Consider the following 27,545-nt stretch of genomic DNA (forward strand, 5'->3'; position numbering starts at 1 on the left):
GTCATACACAGCTGACTCTCAGGTCCACTGTAGTTCCCTGTTAGCAAATAATGGGCAGTATCTTTCTCTTCTTTGTTTCATCTACTTTTTGTCTTCCAGAAATAATCTCTTTATGAATTCCCCAAGCATTTTCATTTTCTCCACTCTTAAACTTATTCCTTTTTTGCAATTCTGTGCTTTTTATTTCACTTCTATCTCAGGGCAGATGGGAAGCAAAGATATTAACTTAGTCTACCATCTTGATTCTGAACAACCTACTTCCTTCTCTTTGAAGTAAAATGATTGGATTACGTCATCTCTAAGGTCCTTATATATAATACTATGTTTCTGAGTATCATTATTTCATACACTTGTAAAGTCCCAACCTAACATAGATTTATTTATTCTGGCACCTTATTTTCTCTTTAAGCCCTACCCTTTTATGTTCTTTATTCTTTGGTTCAAACTTTCTTCTGAGTTAGATATATGGGTTTACATGTCCTTTTACTTGACTGAAAATTGTAAAGGAGAATTTTAATAGTCAACTGTACAATCAGAGGTTTTAATCACCCTCTCTTTCATGTGACACCAGAAGGAATTCTATAAAAAATACAGATTGTAGTTTTAAAATCATAATACAGGCAGCATTGAATATCCTTTAGTGCTTATCAAGTGAAAACATAACCGTATATTGTATATATATGCTTACAAATTGGTTTTCCTATTTGGATATTAATTTTAAATATATATAATGGTAATGAATCACATTGATCTGATTTTTTGCCTATAAGTCATAAAATTGATATGATGTGAACTATGATGAAAGCATACCAAGTCCTATGACTTACATGGCATTCATGTTAAATGTTGTTGCCAGACTTTTATTGACTTTTATTGGAAGTTAAATCTAGAAAGGACTTAGAGATTATCTGGAGTCTAGTCCAGTCTTCCAGAAAGGTGAATTGTCTGGCTAACACAGTTGCCAGCCCACTGCTTACTAGGGTTAATTAGGATGATCGAGCTGGCTATTCCTCTATTACTGTTTGTGTGTGTGTTTAACTCATTGGGTGTTTGGTGAAGAGGACAGCTTCCCACACAGTGGGTCACCTTCAATGTAGGCTATATCGGATGTTGGGCTGCCACTAATAAATAGATTTTGAATTTCATTGACCTAATATAATAAGGTTAAATCCATGTTTCAGGGTAAATATCTTTTTCTTAAAAAAATAATGCTTAAATATTATATAGTTTATTATCAGAATTTTAGAAGTAAATTAGATAATTTTTAAAAATTAAACAGTAAAAAAAATTAAAACTGGTAAAGTTCTTGGTATTTTAATACTAACTACTTGATTAGGTAAACAAGTTTGGAGGAGGATTTACCTGATTGGTATTGATGTAAAAATTCACATACAAATCTTCAAAATAAAATGATCACATTTATGTAATAAATTACTGCCTTTAAATTATAGCAAACACAGAGCCAGCTTGCTTGTTCTGTAGTGTATTTTGCTACTTTTAAACACTGCTTCTACTGCTATTGGAATACATTTTCCTTTTTTATTTGATTGCCTGGCTGACTTCCTTCTCAGACTAACAGCAGTGATCATGCAGCCATGACGGTAAGTAAATACAAGCCAAAGCTAGCATGTGAATTAGATAATAGTGAACTTCCTGCAGGCTTATTTTTCTCTCCTTAGGTATTAATAGTAAATCCTAATTATTTGGGTAGTATTTTTCATATGATTGTAGTTGTGTGGAAAACCGCATTTGAAGGCAACAAACAGTATTTATTTTGGTGAAGCAGTCAGGGGGATTCTCTGGCACTTGATTGCGAAAGTTAGTATTATGGTGCATCTGTGGTGAGTGCAGTGCTTTGGGAAGCCTCTCTGGTCACCTCATGCATGACAGGGCACAATTTGCAGATATTTTCCTCATCTGTAAAATGAGATCAATAAGAGTACATGCCCTATAGACTTTTGTGAAGGTTAAATGAGGTAGTATACATAAAATATTTATAAAAGTGCCTGGCATATAATAAACACTCAAAAATATTAGTTATTATTATTACTTATAAGACTATTTATGCTTTTCCTGAGTGCCTTTTCTCTACAGACCTTTCCCAAACTCCACTTGTAGAAATCTACCTTGGTATGTAACCAAGTATGATTCATGACCTAGTGCAGATTTTTCTTTTTCACTCCAAACCCAGTACTGCTCTCCTGAATTGCCTTAGTTTTTATATTTTTTCATTACTTCATCATATTTTGCATTTTACTGTGTTTATTGCTTCATTCCACCTCCAATTGTGAGCTCTTAATGGCCAAAATAAAAACTCATAAGTATTTTCTGAGTGTGCAGATATTAAAAACGGTTACCTTAAAAAAAAAATCTCAACTAGCTTTTGGAATCTAAATGTTTCTAACATTTCTGTTCCTATTCCTATTATTGAAATTCAGATTTTGTTTATTATAATTGTTTTCTAATTAGTGTCTGCCAGTAGTCTCTCCTCACTTCAGTTCATCATACATACCAGTGCCAGATTATTCTTTCTAGAGCACAATCTAATCATATTTCCCTGTTGAAAAGCTTCAGAGTCTCTTGCTTATCTAAAGTAGAAATTTTACAGGCTAATGAAAAGAAGTTATGTCAGCGTATTTCCTGACCATTGCTCAACATGGGTATTCAAAGTAGAAAATTCATTGTGTCCTGGATCTTTCATTTTCTACCTTGGCTTCATTTATAACTGTAAAAATGCTGACTCACTCCCCAAAGCATCTGTAATACTAACGCTCTTCCCAAAGCATTTGCTAATTCCACTTAACCGTATGTGGATACTTTGTCCCACTTTTACGTTACTGTTTATATTTTGTCATATTACTCTAGCTGTTTGAAGACTTGCCTTCTTTCCACTATTAGAATTTAATCCCTTTATGTCAGGAACTATTATCCACTCATTGTATCTTCTGTAGCACCTAAACAATGTTTTACACAGAAGAAGTGCTTGATAAGTATTTTTTAAGTTAACAAGAATGAAATAGTAAAGAAATCGACTGTTATAAAAATCATTTTCTTGTATGCATTGAGTGTAAAAAATATACTTCAAGAATCAGAATTTTTGAATCAAATTTATTTGTGAAGTATAGAATACTTTCTAGTTTTGAAGAGAAAGTTTATAGTCTTATTCACAGGAAAAAATTTGGAAAATGTCTGTATGAAATTTATTTAGTACAGGTGGTGTCAGTACTGATTAAAAATATTTGTCTGTTTACTCTTTCCTTGCACATCTCCGTGAAAGAATAACATAATAATTCAAATTACAACTCTTTTCACACCTATAAATTGAGTAGTGATTTAAACAAAATAAAAGACCTGAGATAGTACCAAAATAATGTTTGTGAATTCCCAGCACTAAAAACACTGAAGAGACAGATCCTCAGGCTTTCACTTCAGCCTTTTCTTCATTTGTGTTAAGTACTTCGAAAGCTTGCTTACAGGTTTCCAGCAGATAAATCATACACATGTTCAAAATACAGAAGTCATGTTCAGAAGTGATACTGATTCTGTCCAAAAAAGCCACTCAGATTGTCTCTTGTCCTCTATTTAAGAAGGCAGCGATAGATTTGAGGATCAGGTTTATAATAATTGGCATGAGAAATTTTAAAATGTTTGGCACTTAAATATTCAGTGTTTTGAAAAAATTACTTATTTGAGATAGTTCTTTGGTGATAAATGAACTAATGATAAATGTCTAATGACATTTTTGATATCCTTTTCCATACTTTATAAAAAATTAATTCAATTAAGTACAAACCAGGGCAGCCTGGGTGGCTCAGCGGTTTAGTGCCACCTTCAGCCCAGGGCCTGATCCTGGAGACTGGGATTGAGTCCCATGTCAGGCTGCCTGCATGAGCCTGCTTCTCTCTCTGCCTGTGTCTCTGCCTCCCTCTCTCTGTGTGTGTGTCTCATGAATAAATAAATAAAATATTTTTAAAAAGTACAAACCAGTAATGGTACATTAGTGCACTGGAGATAATTAAAGAACTTTGAGAGAGAATATAAATGAAAAACTGAAAACAGCCCACTCTTAGAAATAGAATTTGTATTTTTTCTTAGGCTTTTTATTTTTTTTATTTGTAGTTTTTTAAGTAAGCTTTACACCCAACATGGGATCTGAACTCATGACCCTGAGATCAGGAGTTAACATGCTCCACCAAATGAGCCAGCCTGGCCCTCTTATGTTTTTTCTTAAGCTTTTTGTTAATGTAATAAAAGTTAAGTGATTGTCACTACTGCAAGTTAATTGAAAAAAAAAAAAGAATCTCACTTTTTAGTTGAAAATGAACATAGTTGAATTTTATAACTTTAATCCTTTCAAGTATTTATTAAATTGATGCTAGCCAGCATCATGGTGAGAGATTTAATTGCATTAAGTTGTATTGTATTCTGTGTGTGTGTGTGTGTGTGTATGTGTGTATAGCATAGCACACTTAAATATTTCCTGCTGTCAAAGGTTGTAGGAAACAGCATTTTGATTCAGGGCATAATTGGAAGAAGTAGTAGTGATAAAAGGCTTTTAGTTTAGAAGGAAACACGTGAGAGATTTAGTAAAAAGCTTATGGATTAGCAGAGAACTCTAAGACCTGACCAGTAAGTAACAGATCAGGGAGATATAAATGAAAATAATTAGAATGGATTATTATCAGTCCATAGACTAAATGTATGTATATGTATACAGATATATACATATGCACACTTAAAAAGATTCTGTAACTTTACTCTTTAACAGCTATCAGTGAAACAGACTGTATCATTGGTGATGGCTTTATGAGCAAGGTACCATTCTGAACAGGAAGAATCAGTACTAAAAACAAATGAAAATGCAGTGTCTGGCAGTTTTACTACCAGGTGGCAACAGAGAATTCATGTTAAGAAAGTTAACTGAATTTTTGCAGATAGGAATGGTAAATGGTATCTAGGAATGCAAATAGTATCTTCCCTTTAAACCTATATCCCACAATGGAAAGAAAAATATAGAAGATAATTTTTCCCCAAAGTTAAATGGACAACAGTTGAAATGGGATATTTACATATTTAGATAAATTAAAATAAATTAATTTAAATTTAATTTAATTAATAAGTTAATTAATTTTAACTTAAATTTACTATTCTTCCTTCTTTTTTGGTATGTTTTTTCCTATTTAGGGACTAAAATATGTGGTTAAGAGATTGAGTTTGAATTATGTTTTATGAGCAAACAAAGGCAGCAAAAAAGGAAGTCAGATCCTCTAAAGAGAAAGATAGGAGATGGTAGCACAGATGGAGTTGGAAGTTTCCTGTCTAAGCCTCTATCCAGTGATGCCAAAGAGCCTGTTTTTCTTTTTTTCTTCTCTGTATGGAGCCTACCAGGAAAGGAAAAAGGGTGAAGATAGAGCTGATGGGAGAGATAGAACAGCCTGGGTGCATTTATATTTACAGTATGTTAGCAGGTCAGAGATAACAAAATTCATCAGACCACCATGCTGATATATACTTATATGTAAGGTGCTATATATGAAGGGAAGGAGATTGAACTTTGGGAAATCCCACCAAAGGAACATGTTCAGACAAATATGAAATATAGGGAATGAATTCAGAAAATGAGCAACATTTTAATCCCTTCCTTTTCTTTCATTCAGGAGACTTTAGGCATTGTAGGAAAGCTGTCATGTTCTTTTAGATCTTTTACTTATGAAAATTGGTATGTTAAATGTAGCACTGAGATCAAAACCTCTGTCAGTTCTTTGGAAACAAGAAGAGAGCAGTTGGCAAAGCCCTACTGTAGATATCTGTAAGGACTTACTCTTTACTCTGAGTATTGCTGAATGTCATTTGCAAGATTGTCTCTAGAAAAAAAAGGTAATTAGATAACTTACCTTGATCACTCCCTCCCACTTTGTATAGGTTTTGTCTTTTTAAAATCTATATCCTCCCTCCACTTGATACCTCTCCCTTACTCTTAAAAATCCCATTCCTCAAGTGGAAGTGGAACACTCTTAACACTGACATATGTAACACTGAAGTGTCTCATTCCCAATACAGAATGGATGAGTTATAAAGGTTTAAATATCAAGATGAATTCCTTCAGTGAGTTTTAATAACAATTTTAACACTATCTTGAAGATAGATTTTTGAGATTATGCCAAAAACATTCATAGGTCTATCGAAATACACCCAACTCTAAACACCTTCAACATTCTCCAAAATACCTCTTTTAGACTTCTATATTCCTCTCATACTCTTTCTGTCCCTACCTAAAGTAGCTTTAACCCCACAAGAGGTGGTTACCACATCAGTAAACCGTAATCTCTGCAGTGAAGTATAAATTCACATTCTCCCCTTTCAGGCTTTTCTCCTAAAAATTCCCAATCATAAGGATATGAGATTAACATAAAACGTGCTCCCGGAGACATGGGGACACACATGCGCATACAGATTAAATAGAACACAATTATCTTAAAGTCAAGAAAAAAAATTTCCCCAACCTGGGAAAATTTTAGGACAACTACAATATATGGCAATTTCTCTTTCACTCAAAACTTCCTTATTCCAACCACTGGGCTCATCAAATTTTGGTGGCCTTTTAATTTTTTTTTTTAATCTTTTGAACATGGCCTTAAATGACATGTAATATCCAGATTTTTAGCTTTCTGTATCACTGTTGATATTATGGCAGGTCCATGCTATCTTCCAATTTGTTTTACCTTTAATAGGTGGAAAGAGAATGCAAAGACAAGCAAAGCAAAGTCTAGAAGAAGTCAAGGTTTTAAAGAAATGCCTCTGCTTCCAAGCAATTGAGAATATCAGAAATCGAGATAAAATGGTGAAAGCTGCTTGCACTTTTGCCCAGACTGACAAGAAGAGGAAGCTAGTTTATGTTGTGTGGAAGCTGACAGGCATTATTCCTTTTTTTTTTTTTAAGATTTTATTTATTCATTCATGAGAGACACAGAGAGAGAGAGGTTGAGACACAGGCAGAGAGAGAAGCAGGCTCCATGCAGGGAGCCCGATGTGGGACTTGATGCCAGGACTCAGGGATCATGACCTGGACCTGAGTCAAATGACAGAAAGAGTATGAGAGGAATATAGAAGTCTAAAAGAGGTATTTTGGAGAATGTTGAAGGTGTTTAGAGTTGGGTGTATTTCGATAGACCTATGAATGTTTTTGGCATAATCTCAAAAATCTATCTTCAAGATAGTGTTAAAATTGTTATTAAAACTCACTGAAGGAATTCATCTTGATATTTAAACCTTTATAACTCATCCATTCTGTATTGGGAATGAGACACTTCAGTGTTACATATGTCAGTGTTAAGAGTGTTCAGCCAGAAGCCTATTTTACTAGAAAAGAGAATCTTTGTGCATTTGTGAAGTCATTTTAGGGAAATTTTCATATTTTATACTAATGTTTTAGGTATGTTTTTTCCTGACTTATTTAATCAGGACTTTTTAACATATTATTAAAATAATTTAAATTAAAAATTAATTAACATAAGAGCAAGATGTAGTTTTATATAATAAAACTGTAATAGTTTTTTTTACTGTAATGGTTTTTATATAAAAACAGAAGGTATAATAAGTTTCGTAAGTTAAAATACCTACTTTTTAACTAGGCATCTTTTTTCATATATCAGTTAGGAAATTGTTTCTAATTTTAGTGTTTACTTCACATTTGATGAAAGACCTCACTCTCTTAGTCAAACTATTTGTCTTAAAAAAGGCTAAATACATTGTTGGCCTTTGGGAGACTGACCAGTTCATCAATGCTTCCCTTTCTCTTTTGCTTTAACTCTGAAAACACTATTTCATCGTCTTAAGTGGAATTTATGTAGCAAACTGAGAGGCAGTGAGTTTGAATATTATGGCACTATTATACCACTTTAATTTAAATAGCTTAAAAAATTAATAACAAATAATTGTAAAACACCGTACAGAATCAGAATTAATTAATAAGTTCTTTTGCCAGTGTTAGATTTAATATTCAAATTGACCATTGTTTTGTTTTCCAGATTTTTCTGACAAGTTACATAACCTTTTAAAACAAAATCTGTTACCAATTTAAAGAATAAATGCAATGCACAATATTTTTGAGTCTATATATTTCTTTTTACTTAAATAAAAAAGTAGTTTATTGTGCAAAGTTGACCTTTTGTGGGAATATAAATAAAGTAAAGTGGATTCTCCTGGGATCAATAAGGAAGGGAGACCAATGCAGAAAGAATGGTTGTGATTTCAAGAGCACATTTTTATGTTAAATGTGGTTGAGAAAGAATGAAAGTAGTATTGAAAAATGGTTTCAAATAATTACTGTTGAAATCAAACCTTTCTTTTTTTATTAGATCTTTGAAATAAGAGAATGGTGAGACAGAAATAAAAACTTCAAATGAAAATTTAAATGTGTCAAATTAGTTTTTAAGTATTCTACATTTCTTCTATTGTTATGAGTAGGTCTATCAAAATATTACTTTGAAACCAAAACAGTTTTGAGCCAAAATCTAATAAAATCTGTTGTATTTTTGTTACCATGTCATTTTGTGGTGTTTCAAAGGAAATGGAGTATCTTTATCCTAATCTATAATAGTAAATTATTTTAGAAATTTGGCTTGACATACAAACAGATGTGTTTTCTTGAGTCCTTTTAAACTGAGGGTTAGTGGTTTGTGGTTTATTGTTCCTGTGATTGGCATTAAAAGCTTTATTTCACAGCTTGCAGTGAGGGACTATAGGGTAGAGAGTGGCTGTGTTCCACAAACTAAATTCAAAAAGTGTCAATCAAGGTCTCACATAGGTTGCTTAGAGAATGAGTTTTCTTACTGATTTCACCAAATGTCGCCTCATGCTGTCTTTGATTGGCACAGCCTGGCAGGGAGGATGGATGAATCTGTCACCGACTGGTTAATTGTGTTGCTGGTCTGAGTCTGACATCAGGTCTTTGACTCTTAAGTGGCTCAATACAAAACAAATTAGCAGATTGTAGTCATATTTCTCATTCTATATGCTTTGACTTTGTTGAATGCAGTCCATAAATCATATTGACTGACACACAAGTAAATGATGAAAGCTGCTTTTGAGACATGGATCTAGAAAGCAGCACTGTGAAGGTGCCATGGAAGGATGCATATGGTTGACCCTTTGGGAATTTCCTAGGAGCCAAATGTCTCCTTACCACAATTGTTCTTAGAAGAAAAGCTTTGGGGTAATGCAAAAAGGATCTAATATGTCAGCAGATTCTCTTTTACAAGTTCCTTTGAAATCTAAGAAGTTTGTCTAAGGGTTTTCTCTCTTTGCAAGTTGTTTTTCAGCAAAATGTTAGAGGAGGGTAAAAAAGGAGTTACCTTTAAAAGTTTGGCAGGTGTTTTTACTTATTGAACTTTGTGTTAAAGAGAAAGAAAATGTTAATAGTAGTTGCAATTAATTTTTCAGATGAAGGCTGCAGAAATTCCTACGTGCTTGAAATTTATTCATTATTTTGGCTTTGTTAAAAAACAGCATTTCTAATGAAAAAGGCTAGTTTTTAAAGATAGTTGCAAACGCACTTAGATTACTTTTCTATAAAATGATAATATTAAGAATGTCCACAATAATAGTAATAATAATGTTCAGAAAGGGGTGTTCTGGTTATACTAAAGTGTGCCAAGGGCTATAGGCATCAGAAATGAATTGCCGAAGGTGTTTTTTGGATTAGCAAATATTTGAAACTTAAAAATGTTCTCTCTAAATATAAGTCATAGATGAACTTAAGGATATTTGTGCATATTTTATAGATAGGAAGTAAACATGTTAAAAATGTATTATTTTATAGAATATAACTTTTTAAATATTTAAAGAATTCAAACCTTTGATAGTAACTTTAATTTGGGGCTTTAGAAAGACTTTATTTCATTTGAAAAACATTTTTTTCATTTGAAAATTCATAAAATATAAGAAATATTTTAATCTTATATCTTTGAGAACAATAAGCCTGTATTTAATATGCATTTCAGAAGAAATTTGGTGTTAGGGTTTTATTATCATATATGTTGTTTAAGCAAAAAGCTAAATTTGCTCGCGCACACATGTATATGTGTGTGTGTGTGTGTTTTCATTACCTATTTCCACCAAGATTATGGAACAGTCTGTATTTCTGTACTCTTACCATCATTTTTGGCTCCAGTACTGTGGTTATATAGTCACTTCTAGCATCTGAACCCATGTTGAATTTTAAAGATCACCTTAAAATTATATTACTAAAATTGTGCAGTGTGTTTACTTTTGAAATGAATATAATAATAATTATAGGGGGCAATTTATTAATCTTTTGCAGTTGGTATATTACAGGGGCGCAACGTAAGTAGGACATGGAGCTGAATGGATGGAGTACATGAAACTAAAATGCAGTAGTTGTTCCATTAGGTCAAAATTACATTTCCATTAAGTATTTTTCAAGCCTACTATATGTAATTAAATGACATGTCATTGATTTCTCCTTTTTCTATGTTTTTGTTCCCCTCCCATTCATATTGATATGGTGCTTGAGGAATGGAGCTGCATGTCTCCCAGACTAATTCCTCTTGGGTTTGAGGGATCTTGAAGCATGCTGGGTTTTGCATTGTTTGTTACATTCTTTTTTGGCAGTTCATCAGTATCTGTCAAATATATTGTTTGCATTGGCTTTTATCTCTAAAGTTTTTGATTAAGAAATTAAGATTCCATTTCAGATAGTTTTTCACTGCTAAGTTTCTGAATGCTAAAGACATATTCATAAAAGCTGCTTCATTTCTAGTCTGACTTTAAATGTGTAGTTTAATGAACAAACGTTCTAATAAACATCTTAAAATATAGTTATGTTCTTTTCTAACAGATCAACTCTGTAAACATTTCTGTACCAATTTAGTGAAACATTTATGTTTAGATTTTTACATCATTTTGTAGCTTTATTGGCCTTTTTGAAAGTAGTAAAAAACATAATTATCAAATAGCATTGAGTAAATATTTATTAATGCAAATGAGGCAAAACATGACACATTTTCCAAAAGTTATTATTTTTGACCATATTTATAGATCTTTGAATCCTATCACAGAAGTCAATCCATCACCAAGTCACATGGTTGTAGGTTGAAGAGAGCAATACTAGGAGCAGTGTTACACTAGAAAACTGTACATGAAAGAGTCTTTATAATATTTTAAACTTTTAATTGGAATACAGAATCCGTTTAGATTAACAGTTTATACTAAAAGTGATGTTGTGTGATTCAGCTTTGTAATCTAGAGACTAAATACTAGAAATTATAATTTTTAAGAAAATATAGCCTTAAGACTATCAGTGAAAATTTATGTAGTTTTTAGGAGCTTACTGTAGTATAAAATATTTTATAATGTTATATATAGTGAAAGAAAAACACAAGTATTTGTAGTTATTTAACCACATACTTCTAAATAATCAGATGATTTAAAAACTAAATGTAGATCTGTAGATGATTTTGAAATCATATTGGTAGGCAAGCTCCTCTCCCCTCCAGCTAATTGAAGCTATGCTACAAACCAGTGTTCTAACTAGAAGAACTTATGATTTAAAATATATTTTTAATTTTAGGTACAGTTTAAATGAAAATAAATTATATTGCTTATTAACTTTATTCTGACTTGATTATATAAAGCAGAGTTTAAAGAACATCATATGAATAAAATGTTCTGTCAATATAATTATTTTATGTCATAAATGTCATATTTTAACGTGCACTTTTAAAAATACTTGGGACATTTCAAGAGATCTAACATAATAATTCATGGATTTTTTACTTGTCTTTTGATTTTCCTGGGTACAATTAGAACTTTAATGATATTTATGTTCTAAGAAGGACAGGTAAACAAGAATATAATTTTTAATTCTTATGCTAAAAAGTATAGCTGCTTAGAATACAGAAATAGAAAGGCCAGTTGATCACTGTTGTACCCCCAAGAAGACAATAAAAAGAATGTCAGATATATAATTTTTCTGATACTTTGTGGTGTATTTCTATGTTTGTTTATTTATTTATGTTTTGGTTTTAATATTTGTTTTAAACAGGGGAAAGTTGCTCAGACTGCTTGCATGTCAGCCTGCCAGCATCTGTCAACATCCTTAATGCAGATGCTATTGGACAGTGAGTTAAAACAGATAAGCATGGGAGCTGTTCAGCAGTTTAATTTAGATGTCATACAGTGTGAATGTAAGTACCTTATTAAATCTCATGCATTTCTAGGAATCTATATTTAAATTATGTGGGAAAAAAATGGCACATAAAAGGATGACTCAGAAAAGAGGGAAAAGACCTGAATCAGTGAAATTTTCAGCCTTTGAAGCAGTTTCTTTCAAGAAAAATATCTCAGTTTCAGTTTAAGGGCTCTAGCACTCCAGAAGCACTGAAGTGGTTCTATACAGACTAGGATAATTGAAAAGATGATTCATTTTTCTCCTTATTCCTTTTTCTGGTCATTCTTGCCAGGACACTCTAAATACTGGTCATCAATGGCTGAAATCATTCTAACTTTGTCAACTTACTTTCTGGATAGGTAGCTTTTTGGATACTTGCTGCAGGGATAATTTTAGGACCCTGCATTCCAAACAAAGCTTCTTTTGAATTCTGAATTTTTGGTTCTCATTCCCCCTCGATTTCTTAAGCCTTTACCTTTGCCATTGTTTTTCACTGTTTTCTTTAGGTAAGAGCTGAGCAGATTCTATAATCTCTCTGTAATTCCATTCTGTTTTCTTTAGGTAAGAGATGAGCAGACATTAGCCAGTCTGCTTCAAAACTGGATATGCTGTTTGGTTATTAGCTTTGTAATATATACTTCTGGATTTGGGTTTTATCACCATTAAGTTATAGCTCTTTAAATAATTAAATGATGAAAATCCCTGGTTGACAGTGGAGTCAGGCACCACTGTTGATAAATTGAAAATCAGTGGGGGACAAGAAGGATTATAAAATGTCTGTCTGAGACAAATATTACAATAATATATTCTGTATGAAAGACATTGAAAATGTCAGCAACTTGGAACTGAAGCAAGAGTGACTGGTAATTTTTCAACAAATATAAAATATCTGTCCACTGTGTATAAGGCATTCTACTAGGGAAAACAGAGTTCATATTAAAATGAATAATTATCTAAGCTATTTGATCAAGATCAGTTTGCTGAGCAAAAAAAATAAGTCCGAAGTTTTTAAAAACTTACCTATTTCTTAAGAAAAAAAAAAAAGAAATGCTTATTTACAAAGGAAAAGGAAGTTTTTCCTTAGGGAAGAGGATTTATTTTCTTTTCCTAGGAAGCATTTCTGTTTCCTCTCGTTAGAAAACTTTTCTTAGCTAGTTTGGTTAAAGGAAAGGAGAGGGGAGGGGAGGGAAGGGGAGGGGAAGAAAAAAGAAAAGAAAGCCCTTTATTATATATCTTTCTCAAAATACAGCTATCATTTAAAAATGGTATTTTTTATTTTTTAAATATTTATCAAAATAATACCTTTTTTTTTTTTTTTACAAATTTCTAAGCTCAAAATAATTGTTATTCCATTCTATAAATAGTTTGAGGCAGTTTTCAGAGATGCTGCCCAAGGAAAAGAGCGGTTCCAGGAAAGGGGGGAAAGGGGGAGCTGCCTCCGGGAGTGACAGTTCTGACAAGAAGGCCCAGGGTCCCAAAGGTGGTGGTAATACAATAAAGGTTAGACACATTCTGTGTGAAAAACATGGGAAAATCATGGAAGCCATGGAAAAGTTAAAGTCTGGAATGAGATTCAATGAAGTGGCCACACAGTATAGTGAAGATAAAGCCAGGCAAGGGGGCGACTTGGGTTGGATGACCAGAGGTTCCATGATGGGACCATTTTAAGAAGCAGCATCTGCCTTGCCTGCAAGTGGGCCAGATAAGCCTGTGTTTACCGACCCTCCAATTAGGACAAAATTTGGATATCATATTATTATGGTTGAAGGGAGAAAATAAAATGGTATGAAAGACTAAAAAAAAAAAATAGTTTGAAACTGATTTTTTTTGGTAAGTTCTATAAAGTTTGTCTTAAGATCATTGCAGTATGACATTACATATGTAAACATCTTACATAAATATTGCTTGAGGTATTTTGTATTATTACATCGTTAATGTGTTTTCAAAATAATTAGGTGGCTGAATACTTTATTGGCATTTGGTTGTATCTTCTCAGGTGTTTTGTTCAAAAATGGAAATTACTGTTTGGCTAGTCAGCTCTAGGTATCTAGATCTTCTGTGTTGTCTTCCCTCTCCATAAAAGGCTAGTCTAGCTGTGCTCAACAAAATATTTGCTTCTCTATCCTTCCATAGATAGTTTCTACCTTTAGTTAACTTATTTGGGTGGAGTTATTAAAGGCTGCTTTTAAAATGCTGATTTTTTTTGAAGCACTCTTCTCTTGGAAGAGACCAAGAAAAGAGAGGTCCTAAGGATGAGCCATAACTCAGGAAATCTAGGTTTAAGTACAAGAAGGGTAAACCTTATTAGCCTGATGGGAGCCAAGGTTTAGGCACTATAGATATGGGAAGGGAGAGACCAGGATTCAAAGAAAACCACACAAGATAACTCAGCTTCCTTTAAGATTAGGCCTACGATTCACTCTGCTCCTTAACACTTATCATGTTATTATTTAATCATTACTCACTTAATATAGTATCATGCATTCAGTACTAACTGAAGAAACGTAAACCAATATTTTATTTTCCATGTTTATTCCACTATCTTTCTGGTGCAAAAGAACTCTACCCCTTATCATGAATTTAGTGACTGATTCATAAATCACTTAAAAATGAAACTTAGCTTTTTTTATTGAATATTTTTAGAGAATTAAATTTGCATCTTATTTTAAATAGTATTTTTGGGGATCCCTGGGTAGCTCAGCAGTTTAGCACCTGCCTTTGGCCCAGGGCGCAATCCTGGAGTCCTGGGATCAAGTCCCACGTTGGGCTCTCAGCATGGAGCCTGCTTCTCCCTCCTCCTGTGTCTCTGCCCCCCCCCTTCCTATGTCTGTCATAAATAAATAAATAAATAAATAAATAAATAAATAAATAAATAAATAAATAAAATCTAAAAAAAATAAAATAAATGATATTTTTATTTTTTTAATCGGGATTTTTTTTTTTTAATTTAAGGTTTTATTTTTCAGTAGTCTCTATACCCAGTGTGCTCTAACCCACAACCCGGAGATAAAGAGTTACATGCTCTACCAACTGAGCCAGCCTGGCACCCTGAAAGCAGTTTTTTAAAATACAAAGTTTATTTTCAGTATTGATGCAGTATGTATGCTTTCTATATTTTGGAGCAGGGAAAGGAGAAGAGGAATTTGGCTAGGTAGGAGGAAGGCTAAAATGCATCATAAATTTGTGAAGAAAAGGGTCTGAATACCACAGGAATCAACTGGGATATGGAGAAGATAGGTAGATAATTCAAATGTAGAGTCCTAAAAGCTAAAAGATCATTGAGTTTCACCACTTACCTGATAATAAACATATACATACTCCTCTGCCTTGAAATCCTTTCTAAATAACCGTGCCAAGTAGTTGTCCAGCTAGTACTTGAACATCCAATTTGGGGATTAACTACTCTTCAGAAAATGTGTTTCCATATAATGTATCACTCTATCAATTTCTTCCAATGAGGTGAAATCACTTCCTCTAAATTTCTCTTTATTTAGCTAGTTCTACCTTAGCTATAGTCACCACTGTCTTTGTGCAAATTAGAAATGGTGCCCCTACTAAAAGGAAAAAGCCATTTAGAGTTGTCTGTTTTTTTTTTTTTTTAAATGTTTATTTATTTATGATAGAGAGAGAGAGAGAGGCAGAGACACAGGCAGAGGGAGAAGCAGGCTCCATGCACCGGGAGCCCAACGTGGGATTCGATCCCGGGTCTCCAGGATCGCGCCCTGGGCCAAAGGCAGGCGCCAAACCGCTGCGCCACCCAGGGATCCCTAGAGTTGTCTGTTTTATATGAATTAGAAAAAGTTCACCTTTTTTTCAGGTGGACTCAACCCCCTCACATGGTTTATCAAGTGAAATGTAGTCTAGATGTCAGCCCTTCTCTTGCGACCCTCTCTTCTCCTCAGCTAGAGACCCATATGTAGTAAGATGTCTGATGCAGTCTGTATGTGGCAGTTCTGCTTAGGGTCATACAGAGGAAAACAAATTTTCATCCACAAGCAATTATGGATGAAAACCAAATATATGAAAACTGCTCTTATATCCTTCCAAATCATCTGAAGGCCAGACATCAACAATTCCTCTTACTGTTCTCATGTGATGTGATTTTAGATCCATAGTTCTTCTTTGAATAAACTGGTTTGACTACCTTCTGTTTAATGTCTAATATCCAAAGTTGACTACAGAGATACTCAGGTATGGGGGAACCAGTATAATCTGCAGTTGAACTATCAAATACATTGTTCCATAGCCTATACTTTATTACCAAAGCCCAAACTATTATTACCTTTTTTGGTTACTAGAGTATATTCTCAAATCATTGAAGCTGTAGTCTTCTAAAACCTGTGTATCTTTGTCTGTCTCTTGTGTGTGCATGTGATTGTAATTGTTAAGCTCTGTTTATCTTATCCTATATTTGTATAGTTGGTTTTTGTTTTGGGATTTTAAAGTTATCCATAGTAAATTTTTAAAAAATATTTTATTTATTTATTCATGAAAGACACAGAGAGAGGGGGAGGGGGAAGAGACATAGACAGAGGGAGGAGCAGGCTCCATGCAGGGAGCCTGATGTGGAACTCGATCCCAGGACTCCAGGATCATGCCCTGAGTGGAAGGCAGATGCTTAACTGCTGAGCCACCCAGGCATCTATCCTGTAAATTTAAGATTTGTTTCACAGCTAATCTATTGAGGTCTTTTTATATCAAAATTTAGTATCAACTGCAGATTTGTAATCATGCTTTTTACATATTTAACAGGGTTACTAGCAAAACATTGAACAAAACCTTATATCCATATCATGAGATAGAGTAAATCAGTGGTTCTCAAAACCTGATCCTCAGATGAGGACCTGGGAACTTATTAGAAATGTGAATTCTTGGGTCTCATCTGCTGAATTGGGAACTCTGGGCACCAGACACCCAAGGTGATTTTGATGCACAGTAAAGTTTGAGTACCACATTATATGGACTTTCCCTTTGTATTGACTTAGATCCATTATTCAGAATTTTATGGGTAAAATTTGAGTACCACATTATACGGACTTTCCCTTTGTATTGACTTAGATCCATTATTCAGAATTTTATGCGTATCTTAAGAGTTTTTTTTCAGCCAGTTACTAATTCCCTAATTGAATCTAGTTCATGGTTTTGTTCAAAGTAATAAGCAAGTTTGTCAGATGCTTTGCTGGCATATGGGCATAATAATGGCCATTAGATTTTTCTTATCAACCAGTCTACCCTTTAAAAGAAGAAAATTATTACTCTGATTCTTTATAAACTCATATTGTTTCATAATAATTACTTTCTCTTCAAGAGGCCCAGAAATCATTACTTAAAAGACTGTGACTCATTCTTGAGATTAACATAAAATTTTACTAGTCTGTGTTATACTCACAAGAGATCCAGAGCCCAAGGAAATCAGGTAGCAGGGGTTAGGAATTAGAGACCATGAACCACCACAGATCCTGGGCAAGTTAAGAAAGGCTTAAGTCAACGAATTTAAGCAATAGGAGATGAACATGAAATACTAACATCAAGAATGACCTTTTTTTTTTTTTTTTTTTTTTTTAAAGAATGACCTTTATTATGAGGTGGCTCAGTCAGTTAAGAGTCTGTCTTCAACTCAGGTCATGATCTCAGGGTCCTGGGATCGTGCCCCATGTCAGGCTCCCTGCTTGGCAGGGAGTCTGCTTCTCCCTCTCGCTCTGCTCCTCCCCCTACATGTGCTCTCTCTCTCTCATAAATAAATTAAAAACTTTTTTAAAAATGGCCTTTATTCTAAGTTAGATTTTCCTTTAATTGGGTTTGATCAGAAAGCAGAATGTTTATTTTTCCATCATCATTGCTTTGTGAAAACATTATACATATATTTTTTTAGGCCTTAGAATGTCAATCTACAGGTAGAAACAGGACATCTCACTGAAGTTCAGAAGATGGGTAGATGGAAATAATTTTGTTTCTGACATTCAACCATGTACTTTTAGTTTTTGTTTTATTTTTCTGATGGCGAAAGAATTAGCACTGATCCATCTATGTGCTCACTTGTTTTTTTAAACAATTTTTGCTGGTATTCCTTATGACACACATACTTGTAAGTTAAACTGGCTTAAGCTAAAATTTCAGTCTGCAACTGAATTTTTCCCATGTAAGGTCAAATGATTCATAGGAAGATTCATTTATTTAAATGTTTAATGAGAACCTATTATCTGGTATATACAGGGAAATCCAGGTTGAAACAAGCTTCAAAGATCTCATAGTCTGGTTGGTTGGGAAGAGGCAGACATGTAAATAACTATACTAGAACATAACAGTTCTTTTTTTAAATAACAACTCTTTATATAAGTATATATTACTTGTAGTAGAGAGGGAACAACTCTTTATTCCATGGGGTTGAGAAGATTGACTGTAATCGAAGTGAAATTTGAACTGGGCCTTAAAGGATGGATAAGATTTCATCAAAAGCAGGGAAGGGCATTCTGAGTAGAGGGAATGACCTAGACAAAAGCACTATGGTGAGAGAATGCTTGGGGATTCTTCAGTCTTCTGTGGCTCAACTACGAGATGCATGATGAAAGCATTACAAGATATGACTGGAAAAAGTTAGACTCCTAATACTTGAACTTTATTTAATGAGCAATAGCCAGTTTAACTTTTTTTTTAATATTTTATTTATTTACTCACAAGAGACACAGAAAGAGAGAGAGAGAGAGGCAGAGACACAGGCAGAGGGAGAAGCAGGCTCCATGCACGGAACCCAACATGGGACTCCATCCCGGGTCTTGGATCATGCCCTCCCTGGTCTGAAGGTGGCACTAAACTGCTGAGCCACCCGGGCTGCCCACCGCTATAACTTTTTAATCAGGACTATGATATGATGAAATCTGTCATAGAAAGTTAACTCTGTGTCAGGTGGAAATTGAACTGAAATGAGATACTGCAAGTAGGCAAACCTGATAAAGATTATAGAACTTTTTTGTGAAGGATAAAAAGAGCTTGACTTTTGGGCAGTGGTAATGAAGAGAAGAGGTTGGATTGCAGACATTTTGGAGGAGAAAATACATAAAGTTATTGAGTAAGTAAAGGTACAATTTGACACGATTAAGATGGTTAGAATCACACAGATGAGACCTAGAGAATGCATCTCATGATTCAGGGACTGGGGGCAGGTGTGAAAAGGGAGAGAAGAGGGAGAGAGAGAGGAAGGAAAGGGAAGCGGGACAGAGAAGAAAAAGATTTAACTTCCAGGATAGATAATAATATTCAACATAGAATTTATAATTGTAGGCACCTCATAGAATGCTATGTTTACAGCATACTTGTTGAAAAATGAACAAATTAATTAGGAAGTCTCTATAATTTACAATTGTCTCTTCTAGAGTTCTGCCTTTGTTGTCAAAAAGTTAAGGCGAACTCAGGACTGTTTAAGATTTTGATGCAGACATAATAGATCATTTATAAAAATTCTTCTCATATTTGATAACTATGTTTAAATAACCCCTTAAATCATACCTGTTTTAAAGAGTTAAAGTTTCTTTAATATATTCTTAAGGGATTGTTTTTTTACTACCCTTTGGTCATTTTTCTTTGGATCGTTTTCTTTTTTAACCCATAGTAGGCCAAACTTGATAGAAGGTCTGAGTTCATGAATGGGGATCCCTGGGTGGCTCAGCAGTTTAGCGCCTGCCTTCGGCCCGGGGCCTGATCCTGGAGACCCGGGATCGAGTCCTGCATCGGGCTCCCTGCATGGAGCCTGCTTCTCTCTCTGCTTGTGTCTCTGCTTCTCTCTCTCTGTATCTCTCATGAATAGATGGATAAAAATCTTAAAAAAAAAAAAAAAAAAAAAGAATGTCTGAGTTCAGGAATGTAGAATCATATGAACTTATGTAGAACTTTTTTTTTAAGATTTTATTTTATTTTTAAAGTAATCTCTACACCCAGTGTGGGCTTGAATTCAATCCTGAGATCAAGAGACACACATTCCACTGACTGAATCAGCCAGGTGCCCCTTTATGTAAACTTCTTAAAAAATTTCTTTCAAATCAGTCTTAAGATGATCTGAACATATGTCAGGAAGCTGAAACGATGGTTCTAATCCTGACTGCCTGTATTTTGGGCAAGTGGCTTTGGACAAACCATTCAGCAATCGAGAAGCCTCTGTTTTTCCTGTAAATATGGGATATGGAATTGATAATTTCCAAGGTGCATGCTGGTTTACGATTGGGAGGCAGTAAAATTTTTAAGGCAAACAAAAGTGGGGCTTTGAATTCATACATTAATTCCTTCTTATCTATTATGTGTTTGGTATTTAAGCAATATAGTGGTAAACAGAAAAGGTTGTCACTGTCTTGGGGTTTAAGCCCAGGGGAAGCAATCGTTAGATAATTGCACTAGTAAATATGACTGTAAATTGTTAAATTCTATAGAAGTATAGGGTACTTTGAGTAAGTATAAGAAATAGACCTAATTTAAATAAAAAGCTGTATAGATTAAGAATACAAGGTAGAGTCTATGTATGAATAAAGCGGATACTTTTGATTAACTTGATCATATAATCAAAATGCTACTATAGCTACCTGATTAGAGAAGTCAGGAAGGCATCCATTTGGAATTGCAAATGTAGCCACCTCTGAAAACTGCATGGAACCTTTGATCCTATAATAGACTTTGTATAACTTCAAGAGAAATTGCTTCTTAGTTAGAAGAGCATTTGCCACACTTGGTGTGAAGCAGATGTTCTAAATCTTAATGTGTGATTTTGTTTTATGCTTATTAAACACATTGTTCGGTATTGGGCCCCAATATTGCTTCCTTGTAAATGCAAATACATAGAGGAAAAGATCAAAATGTCCTCTTAGGTTTTTATAAAGGTATCTCAGAAATCTTTTACATCACTAACAAAATACAGAATATTTCCAGAGCATTAGGCAATCAGAAAGAGTTGAAGTACCCAAAAATAGATCTAGAATCCTTTCCCATACATTCTGTATAAATATCCAGATGAGATTATCCACTCCTAAGAGTTTAACATCTTAAATCCATAGATATTAGAAAAGCTCCAAGTTGAAGAGTACTGGTCTCTGTTTCAGTGGTGAGTTATTGAGGAATAGGTGAATCTCTAGATGTGAAGGCCTTGGTCTTGGGACGCCTGGGTGGCTCAGCAGTTGAGCGTCTGCCTTTGGCTCAGGGCGTGATCCTGGATTCCCACGTTGAGCCCCTTGCGTGGAGCCTGCTTCTCCTCCCTCTGCCTGTGTCTCTGCCTCTCTGTGTCTCTCATGAAAAAAATAAATAAAATCTTAAAAAAAAATAAAGGCCTTGGTCTTGTTTTTTTTTGTTTTGTTTTTTTTCTTAAGATTTTTATTTATTCATGAGAGACACAGATAGAGGCAGAGACATAGGCAGAAGGAGAGGGAGAAACGGGCTCCCAGTGGGGAGCCCGATGTGGAACTCCATCCCAGGACCCCAGGATCACGTGCCCTGAGTGGAAGGCAGACGCTCAACCACTGAACCACCCAGGTATTTGGTCTTTTTCATTTTGAATAAAGCCTTAGCCCACTTACAAAAATGGATGAAGCCTCTTTATAGATACTGTGTGTGTGTGTGTGCGTGTGTGTGTGTGTGTGTGTGTGTGTGTGTGGCTTTGACCTCAGGGCCTCTAATTCTAACCTTGAAAAAAGAACTGTATCTCCAAATAAAAGGATTCAGGGAGAATCACGTGGATATATACCATAGAACAATATTTTAACATCTCATTTTATAATATACTGGATGCCATTATATGGGACATTTGGTCCTAAAGGCTTACATCCCAATTGCTCCCAATCACATGTAACAATATAAGTCTGAAAGTCAAAACTTCTAAGACCCTGGACTTGTAGGCATGAGTTCTTCACCACCAGAAAAACCACTAGATGGTGCTCTTAATCATTCCTTCTAACGACACATCTGGAGCACACGGAACACCTTCTTTGCCTAGCCAAAATTTAAGTTCTAATTAGCTACTTTAAATCTTCAGATCTAGCAAGAAATAGAATTATTAGGAATCTCTTTAATATGCAGACTACTATATTTATTTTCAGTCATTTATTTAGTTACAAAGTCATTCCATTTTATATACCTCTCCCTTGTTATCCGCAGTCTTGAGACTAGCCTGGCCAGCCTTCCCATTTTCTCTCTCTCAATCATTTGTCAGTCTTTTGGTCTGTTTGCTCTTATGACCCTTTCTTCTGCTTCCACCCACCCCTGACAATCCTAAATATTCTTGTAGATGTTTTCCAAATAATGTACATTCTCTGCTTTTAGTAAAAATAACTGTGCCTAGGATAAGATTGTTCAAGGACTTATTCCCTCTGTATTTAATTTCAGAGAAGATTTTATATTTTCATGCCAGGATAAATACTTAAAGCCTGACTTTTTTTTTTTAAAAAAAAAGAAAGATTTATTTATATGAGACAGAGATAATCCTAAAGGGCAGAAGGGGAGAGAGTATCCTGAAGGAGACTTCCCCCACTGAGTAGGGAGCTCAGCTCTGGTCTGAATCCCAGGAGCCTGAGATCATGACCTGAGCCAAAATCAAGTGTCAGATGCTCAACCAACTGAGTTACCCAAGTGCTCTCTTCCAGCCTGACTTCTTAGCAGTTTTTGTACCCCCATACCAAACCCTATACATCTATATGTAGATCCTGAGGGCAAAATTTTTTGTTATATATATACAAATAACTCGTGGCTTTGGCTACAGATATTCTTTATTCTCTTAGAACTTTGGAGATGGCCAATTTGGAAGACGTTTTTTGTCATATTTGTCATGTATTAGCATGTATTATTTTTCACTTTCAGTTTCTTCTAAATTAATTCAGACTTGTCTCCTTCCCAGTTAGGCTTATATAGTAGTTTTACTCTGTTGTTTTAAAAGACCTTCCCAGTAAGATCAGACATCTTCCCTTCTAGTTTTTCTTTTAGGGTATTTTTAAACTTTGGATCACTTATTATTATTAAGTTCCATATTCTAGAAGAAAATAAGAGGAAATGAGTAGATCATGAAGTGATTTTGTTTTCAAAAAATGGTCAAGTTGGGCCATTAAGAGGAAAAAAACCCCAAAGATTTAGATTAGCTTTATTAAAACAACAACAACAACAACAACAAAAAACCTCTAGCAGCATTTGGCTGGCTTAGTTGGTAGAGCATGCAGCTCTTGATCTCAGGGCTGTAAGTTTGAGCCCCATGGTGGGTTACTTACAAATAAAATATGTTTAGGGGATCCCTGGGTGGCGCAGCGGTTTGGCGCCTGCCTTTGGACCAGGGCGCGATCCTGGAGACCTGGGATCGAATCCCACGTCAGGCTCCCGGTGCATGGAGCCTGCTTCTCCCTCTGCCTGTGCCTCTGCCTCTCTCTCTCTCTCTGTATGACTATCGTAAATAAATAAAAAAATAAAAAATAAAAAAAATAAAAAAAACAAATAAAATATGTTTAAAAGTAAACTTTAGAAAGCCTAGAAACTGTTCTTTTTCCCTGAAAAATATTTTAAAATATTGTATAGGAAGACCAGGATCAATGTGTGTTTTTTAAAAATACACTTCCTGACATGGTTAAATGACAAAGAAATAGATATCGTAATAGGGAGTAGGCATTATTAAATAAAAATAATAAAAAGATGACCTAAGAGGGGTAACCTGGTGGCTCAATTGGTTGAGTGTCTGCTTTTGGCTCAGGTCATGATCTCAGGGTCCCAGGATGGTGCCCAATTCAGGCTCCCTGTTCAGCAGAGAGAGTGCTTCTCTCTCTCCCTCTGCCCCTCCTTCCACCACTCATGTTTTCTCTCTGTCTCCAATAAATAAATACAATCTTTTTTTTTTAAGATAATCTAGAGAAAAAAACACAGAAACCCCAAATATGACAAATCATATAAAAAATAAGGAACTAGATGAGCCAAGAGGGAATCTGGAGACAGTACTTAAAGGCATCCCCCAAATTAGTATTCATTTCTTTAAAACTTCAAAGGTTGAACAATATCTCCAGAATTATTGAAACCATTAGACAATATTAATATAAATGAATGATTTGTATTATTATTCATTCATTCAACATTATTTCCTGAATATTTCCTATACACCAAACATGGATTATACAGAGGTAAAAGAAATGATCTCTACTTCTCACAAGCTTCTTGTTTAGTGGAAGAACTCACAATTTAGTTTTAATTGATGAAAACATTAGGAATATTCTCAGCCATCCTCAGTTATTTTGAAATAAATACAATATATGTACATAGTATGTTCTAGCTTTACAGTGCATTAAGCCATGTGTGGGTATTAAATTAACTAAAAATTCAGTTCACTGGAGATAGAGAACATTTCTGTTATTGCATAAAGTTCTGTTGGACAACTCTATTCATGATCTATTCAGCAAACTACATAATATATCAATAACCAGGACTGGATAGCATCCTTTTAGAATTTCTTTGTTCATTTGTTCAATTTTCCTTGCATTTATTTAAGAAACTTTTGTTGACTATATCTCAGGCATTTTGCTAGGTGATAGGGATGTAGAAGTGAAAATATATTTTCTACCCTCAGGGAGTTCATGGTCAGGTGGGAAGACCCAGGCAGATAAACAATTATAAGTTAGCAGAATGGGTGGTGTAGTTAGCCTGTGCACTGGAAATTGTAGTGAGAATACAGAGGAAGACTCACCCAGCCCGCAGGATAATGGAAGTCTTCCACGGAGGGTGATGATTGAATGGAAAGATAAGTAAGAGTTATCTGATGGAAAAGAAGAGGAGAAAGGCTGCTCCAGGTAGAAGGATCGCAGATACTGTGGAAAGAGATTGTGGTTTATGCAAGCAAGTACAGGTAGTTTGATACGGAAAGTGTTTGAGGTGCCTTGAGGGAAAGTGGTAAGAGATGAGACTGGAGAGATTGGTAAAGACCAGATTTATGAAGGACCTTATTTGTCTTGTTTTATTGGGAAGGTGATAGGAACTACTGAAAGATGTTAAACTATGATGTCGCACAAACTACATATACATCTTACATAAATCACATTAGGAGTAGTGGATGGAGAGGAAGCAGGGAGACCAGATAGGACTGTGTTTTATCATCCAAGCAAGAAATGATAATAGTTTGAACAAAGGTAGAGACAGATTCAGGCTGAAGATGTATCAGAAGATAGGAACAACAGGATTGACTGAGTTTTGGTTTTAAAGAAGTAAGGGAAAAAATATGAAGCTCTTGAACAAATTGAATAGTATATAATTAGAAATGTCCTCAGTACCAGATGATTATCAGATTGCTAAATTGTCTCCTTTCCCTAAAAAAAATTTGAGAAAAAGCCCTAGGAACTATAAATGAGTGAATTGTATTTCCATATTGGTTAGGTTCTTGTGAGAGATAAGATAAAAGGTAAGAGACTAAATACATAATCAGATTCTAGGTTAACTGCGTGAATGCTAGGAGATCTGAATTAACTATATGATCCTGGACAAGTTATTTCACTTTTAATTCTTCTAAAATATAAGATGAAGGACTAAGTGACTTTTAAGCCAAGTTTTCAGGGGACTGGTGGAGGTATTTCAAAGAGTATCTCTTCTAGACACAAGATTTTATGACCCATCATCTCCATGTCCTATTTATTAAAATAAGTTATTGTGATGATCAAAGTAGGTGGTGTGTGAGAAACTGCTTTGTAAACTGTAAAGTGCCATATAAATTTATGAAACTCATAATTTTGACACTAAGCTCCATGGTTTAATCCCAAGTAATGGAGCTTAAACTATAATACATTAAACAGGAACTGAGAGAAAAGAAAATGAAAGATGATTTTCAGTGCAGAAAAAATTCTGGGAGGGGATACCTGGGTGGCGCAGCGGTTTGGCGCTTGCCTTTGGCCCAGGGTGCGATCCTGGAGACCCGGGATCGAATCCCACGTCGGGCTCCCGGTGCATGGAGCCTGCTTCTCCCTCTGCCTGTGTCTCTGCCTCTCTCTCTCTCTCTCTGTGACTATCATAAATAAATAAAAAATTAAAAAAAATTTAAAAAAAAAAAAAGAAAAAATTCTGGGAGATAAAGTAAATAACGATTGCAAGTGTAATCGAAATTGAGCTTCATTTTATGACTGATGTATAAATATAAAGTAAGTGTGTAAGTGTCCCTGTGTTAGAGGAAGTGTTTATTTTCTGTGTATAGATGTGTATATGTGGAGATGATACAAACTGAGCCGGCATTTATAACCTTGGTTGGAGACCACTAGGGATTCATGGTTAACTGTTACTTGGAAACAGTGGCCTGAGACTGGGGCCAAGAAAGCCAACAATATGCCGGGCGGTCTACCTTCACTTACAACAGGTTATTAGAATTTTGCTTATTATGTTTCAATTAAGGGGACATGGTTGGGGGTGATGGGATCACCACAATATGAAAGGATGCCACTTTTCATCGTATGAAAAGACAATCATGTGAGTGAATTATACTAAATAATGAAAAGTCATGGGTAGATTTGCTCAATAAATCTTAGTTTTCTAGAAAAGGGAGCCTGAGAAAAGTAAGCGAAGTCACTTAGTGGCCATAACTATGTATGCAGTATATAGCAGAAAACCAAGAAGTAAAGGAAAAAAATGGTATACCTCCGAGTAACAAAAAGGTTATTCGTACTTGAAAAGAGCATATACTCAAAAGCATATATAAAACACTTTCACCTTATTTGTGGGAGAGGCTCTTGCTCATTCTGTATTTGCTCTTTAGACACAATTCTAGTGGTCACTTAGCTGGCTGGCCAGCTCAAGACTATTAAAGGCAGCATATTAATAAGATGAGAGAGCAGGGAGTAAGAATTTATATTAAAACTGCAAGAGAGGGATGCCTGGGTGGCTGAGCGGTTGAGCATCTGCCTTTGGCTTGGGTTGTGATCCCAGGGTCCTGGAATCAAGTCCTGCATCAGGTTCCTTGCAGGGAGCCTGTTTCTCTCTGCCTGTGTCTCTACCTCTCTCTGTGTGTGTCTCATGAATAAATAAATAAAATCTTTTTTAAAAAACTGCGAGAGAAGGCAGAAAAATTATGAGCTAGACACAAGAACTCAAACAACACAGCTTTCTGAACTAATTAATGTAAAAAAAAAGGGACCTTAATAATATGGCAGCTTTCAGAACTTATTATATTGTATAGAATAAAAGCATTCTTAACAGTAATCCAGAGAATTAAGAAACATTTAAATAATATTTAGAAAGAAATAATATTTAGAATGCTCAGAGTTAAAAAAACAAAGGAAGTATTATGTTACAGTTTAAAATTCTATCAAAAATGCTTAAGATTTGAAAAATTAACATTATCTTGGGACACCTGGGTGGCTCAGTGGTTAAACATCTGCCTTTG

General features: G+C 34.7%; 1 protein-coding gene and 1 pseudogene across 4 annotated transcripts in view; both read left to right on the top strand.

The window, feature by feature from the left end:
* EXOC6 (exocyst complex component 6) overlaps nt 1-27,545 on the top strand; it is a 205,465-nt gene that overhangs the window by 136,479 nt on the left and 41,441 nt on the right. For all 4 annotated transcript variants that reach the window (XM_055334426.1, XM_055334428.1, XM_055334429.1 and 1 more), the window contains exon 19: nt 12,065-12,206. In XM_055334426.1, the coding sequence (XP_055190401.1) occupies nt 12,065-12,206 (142 nt within the window). The remainder of the gene's footprint in view (nt 1-12,064; nt 12,207-27,545) is intronic.
* Nucleotides 13,565-13,969, top strand: LOC129515534 (peptidyl-prolyl cis-trans isomerase NIMA-interacting 4-like; annotated as a pseudogene).

This window comes from Nyctereutes procyonoides, unplaced genomic scaffold (genome assembly GCF_905146905.1).
Source record: "Nyctereutes procyonoides isolate TBG_1078 unplaced genomic scaffold, NYPRO_anot_genome, whole genome shotgun sequence".
Taxonomy (NCBI): Eukaryota; Metazoa; Chordata; class Mammalia; order Carnivora; family Canidae; genus Nyctereutes; species Nyctereutes procyonoides.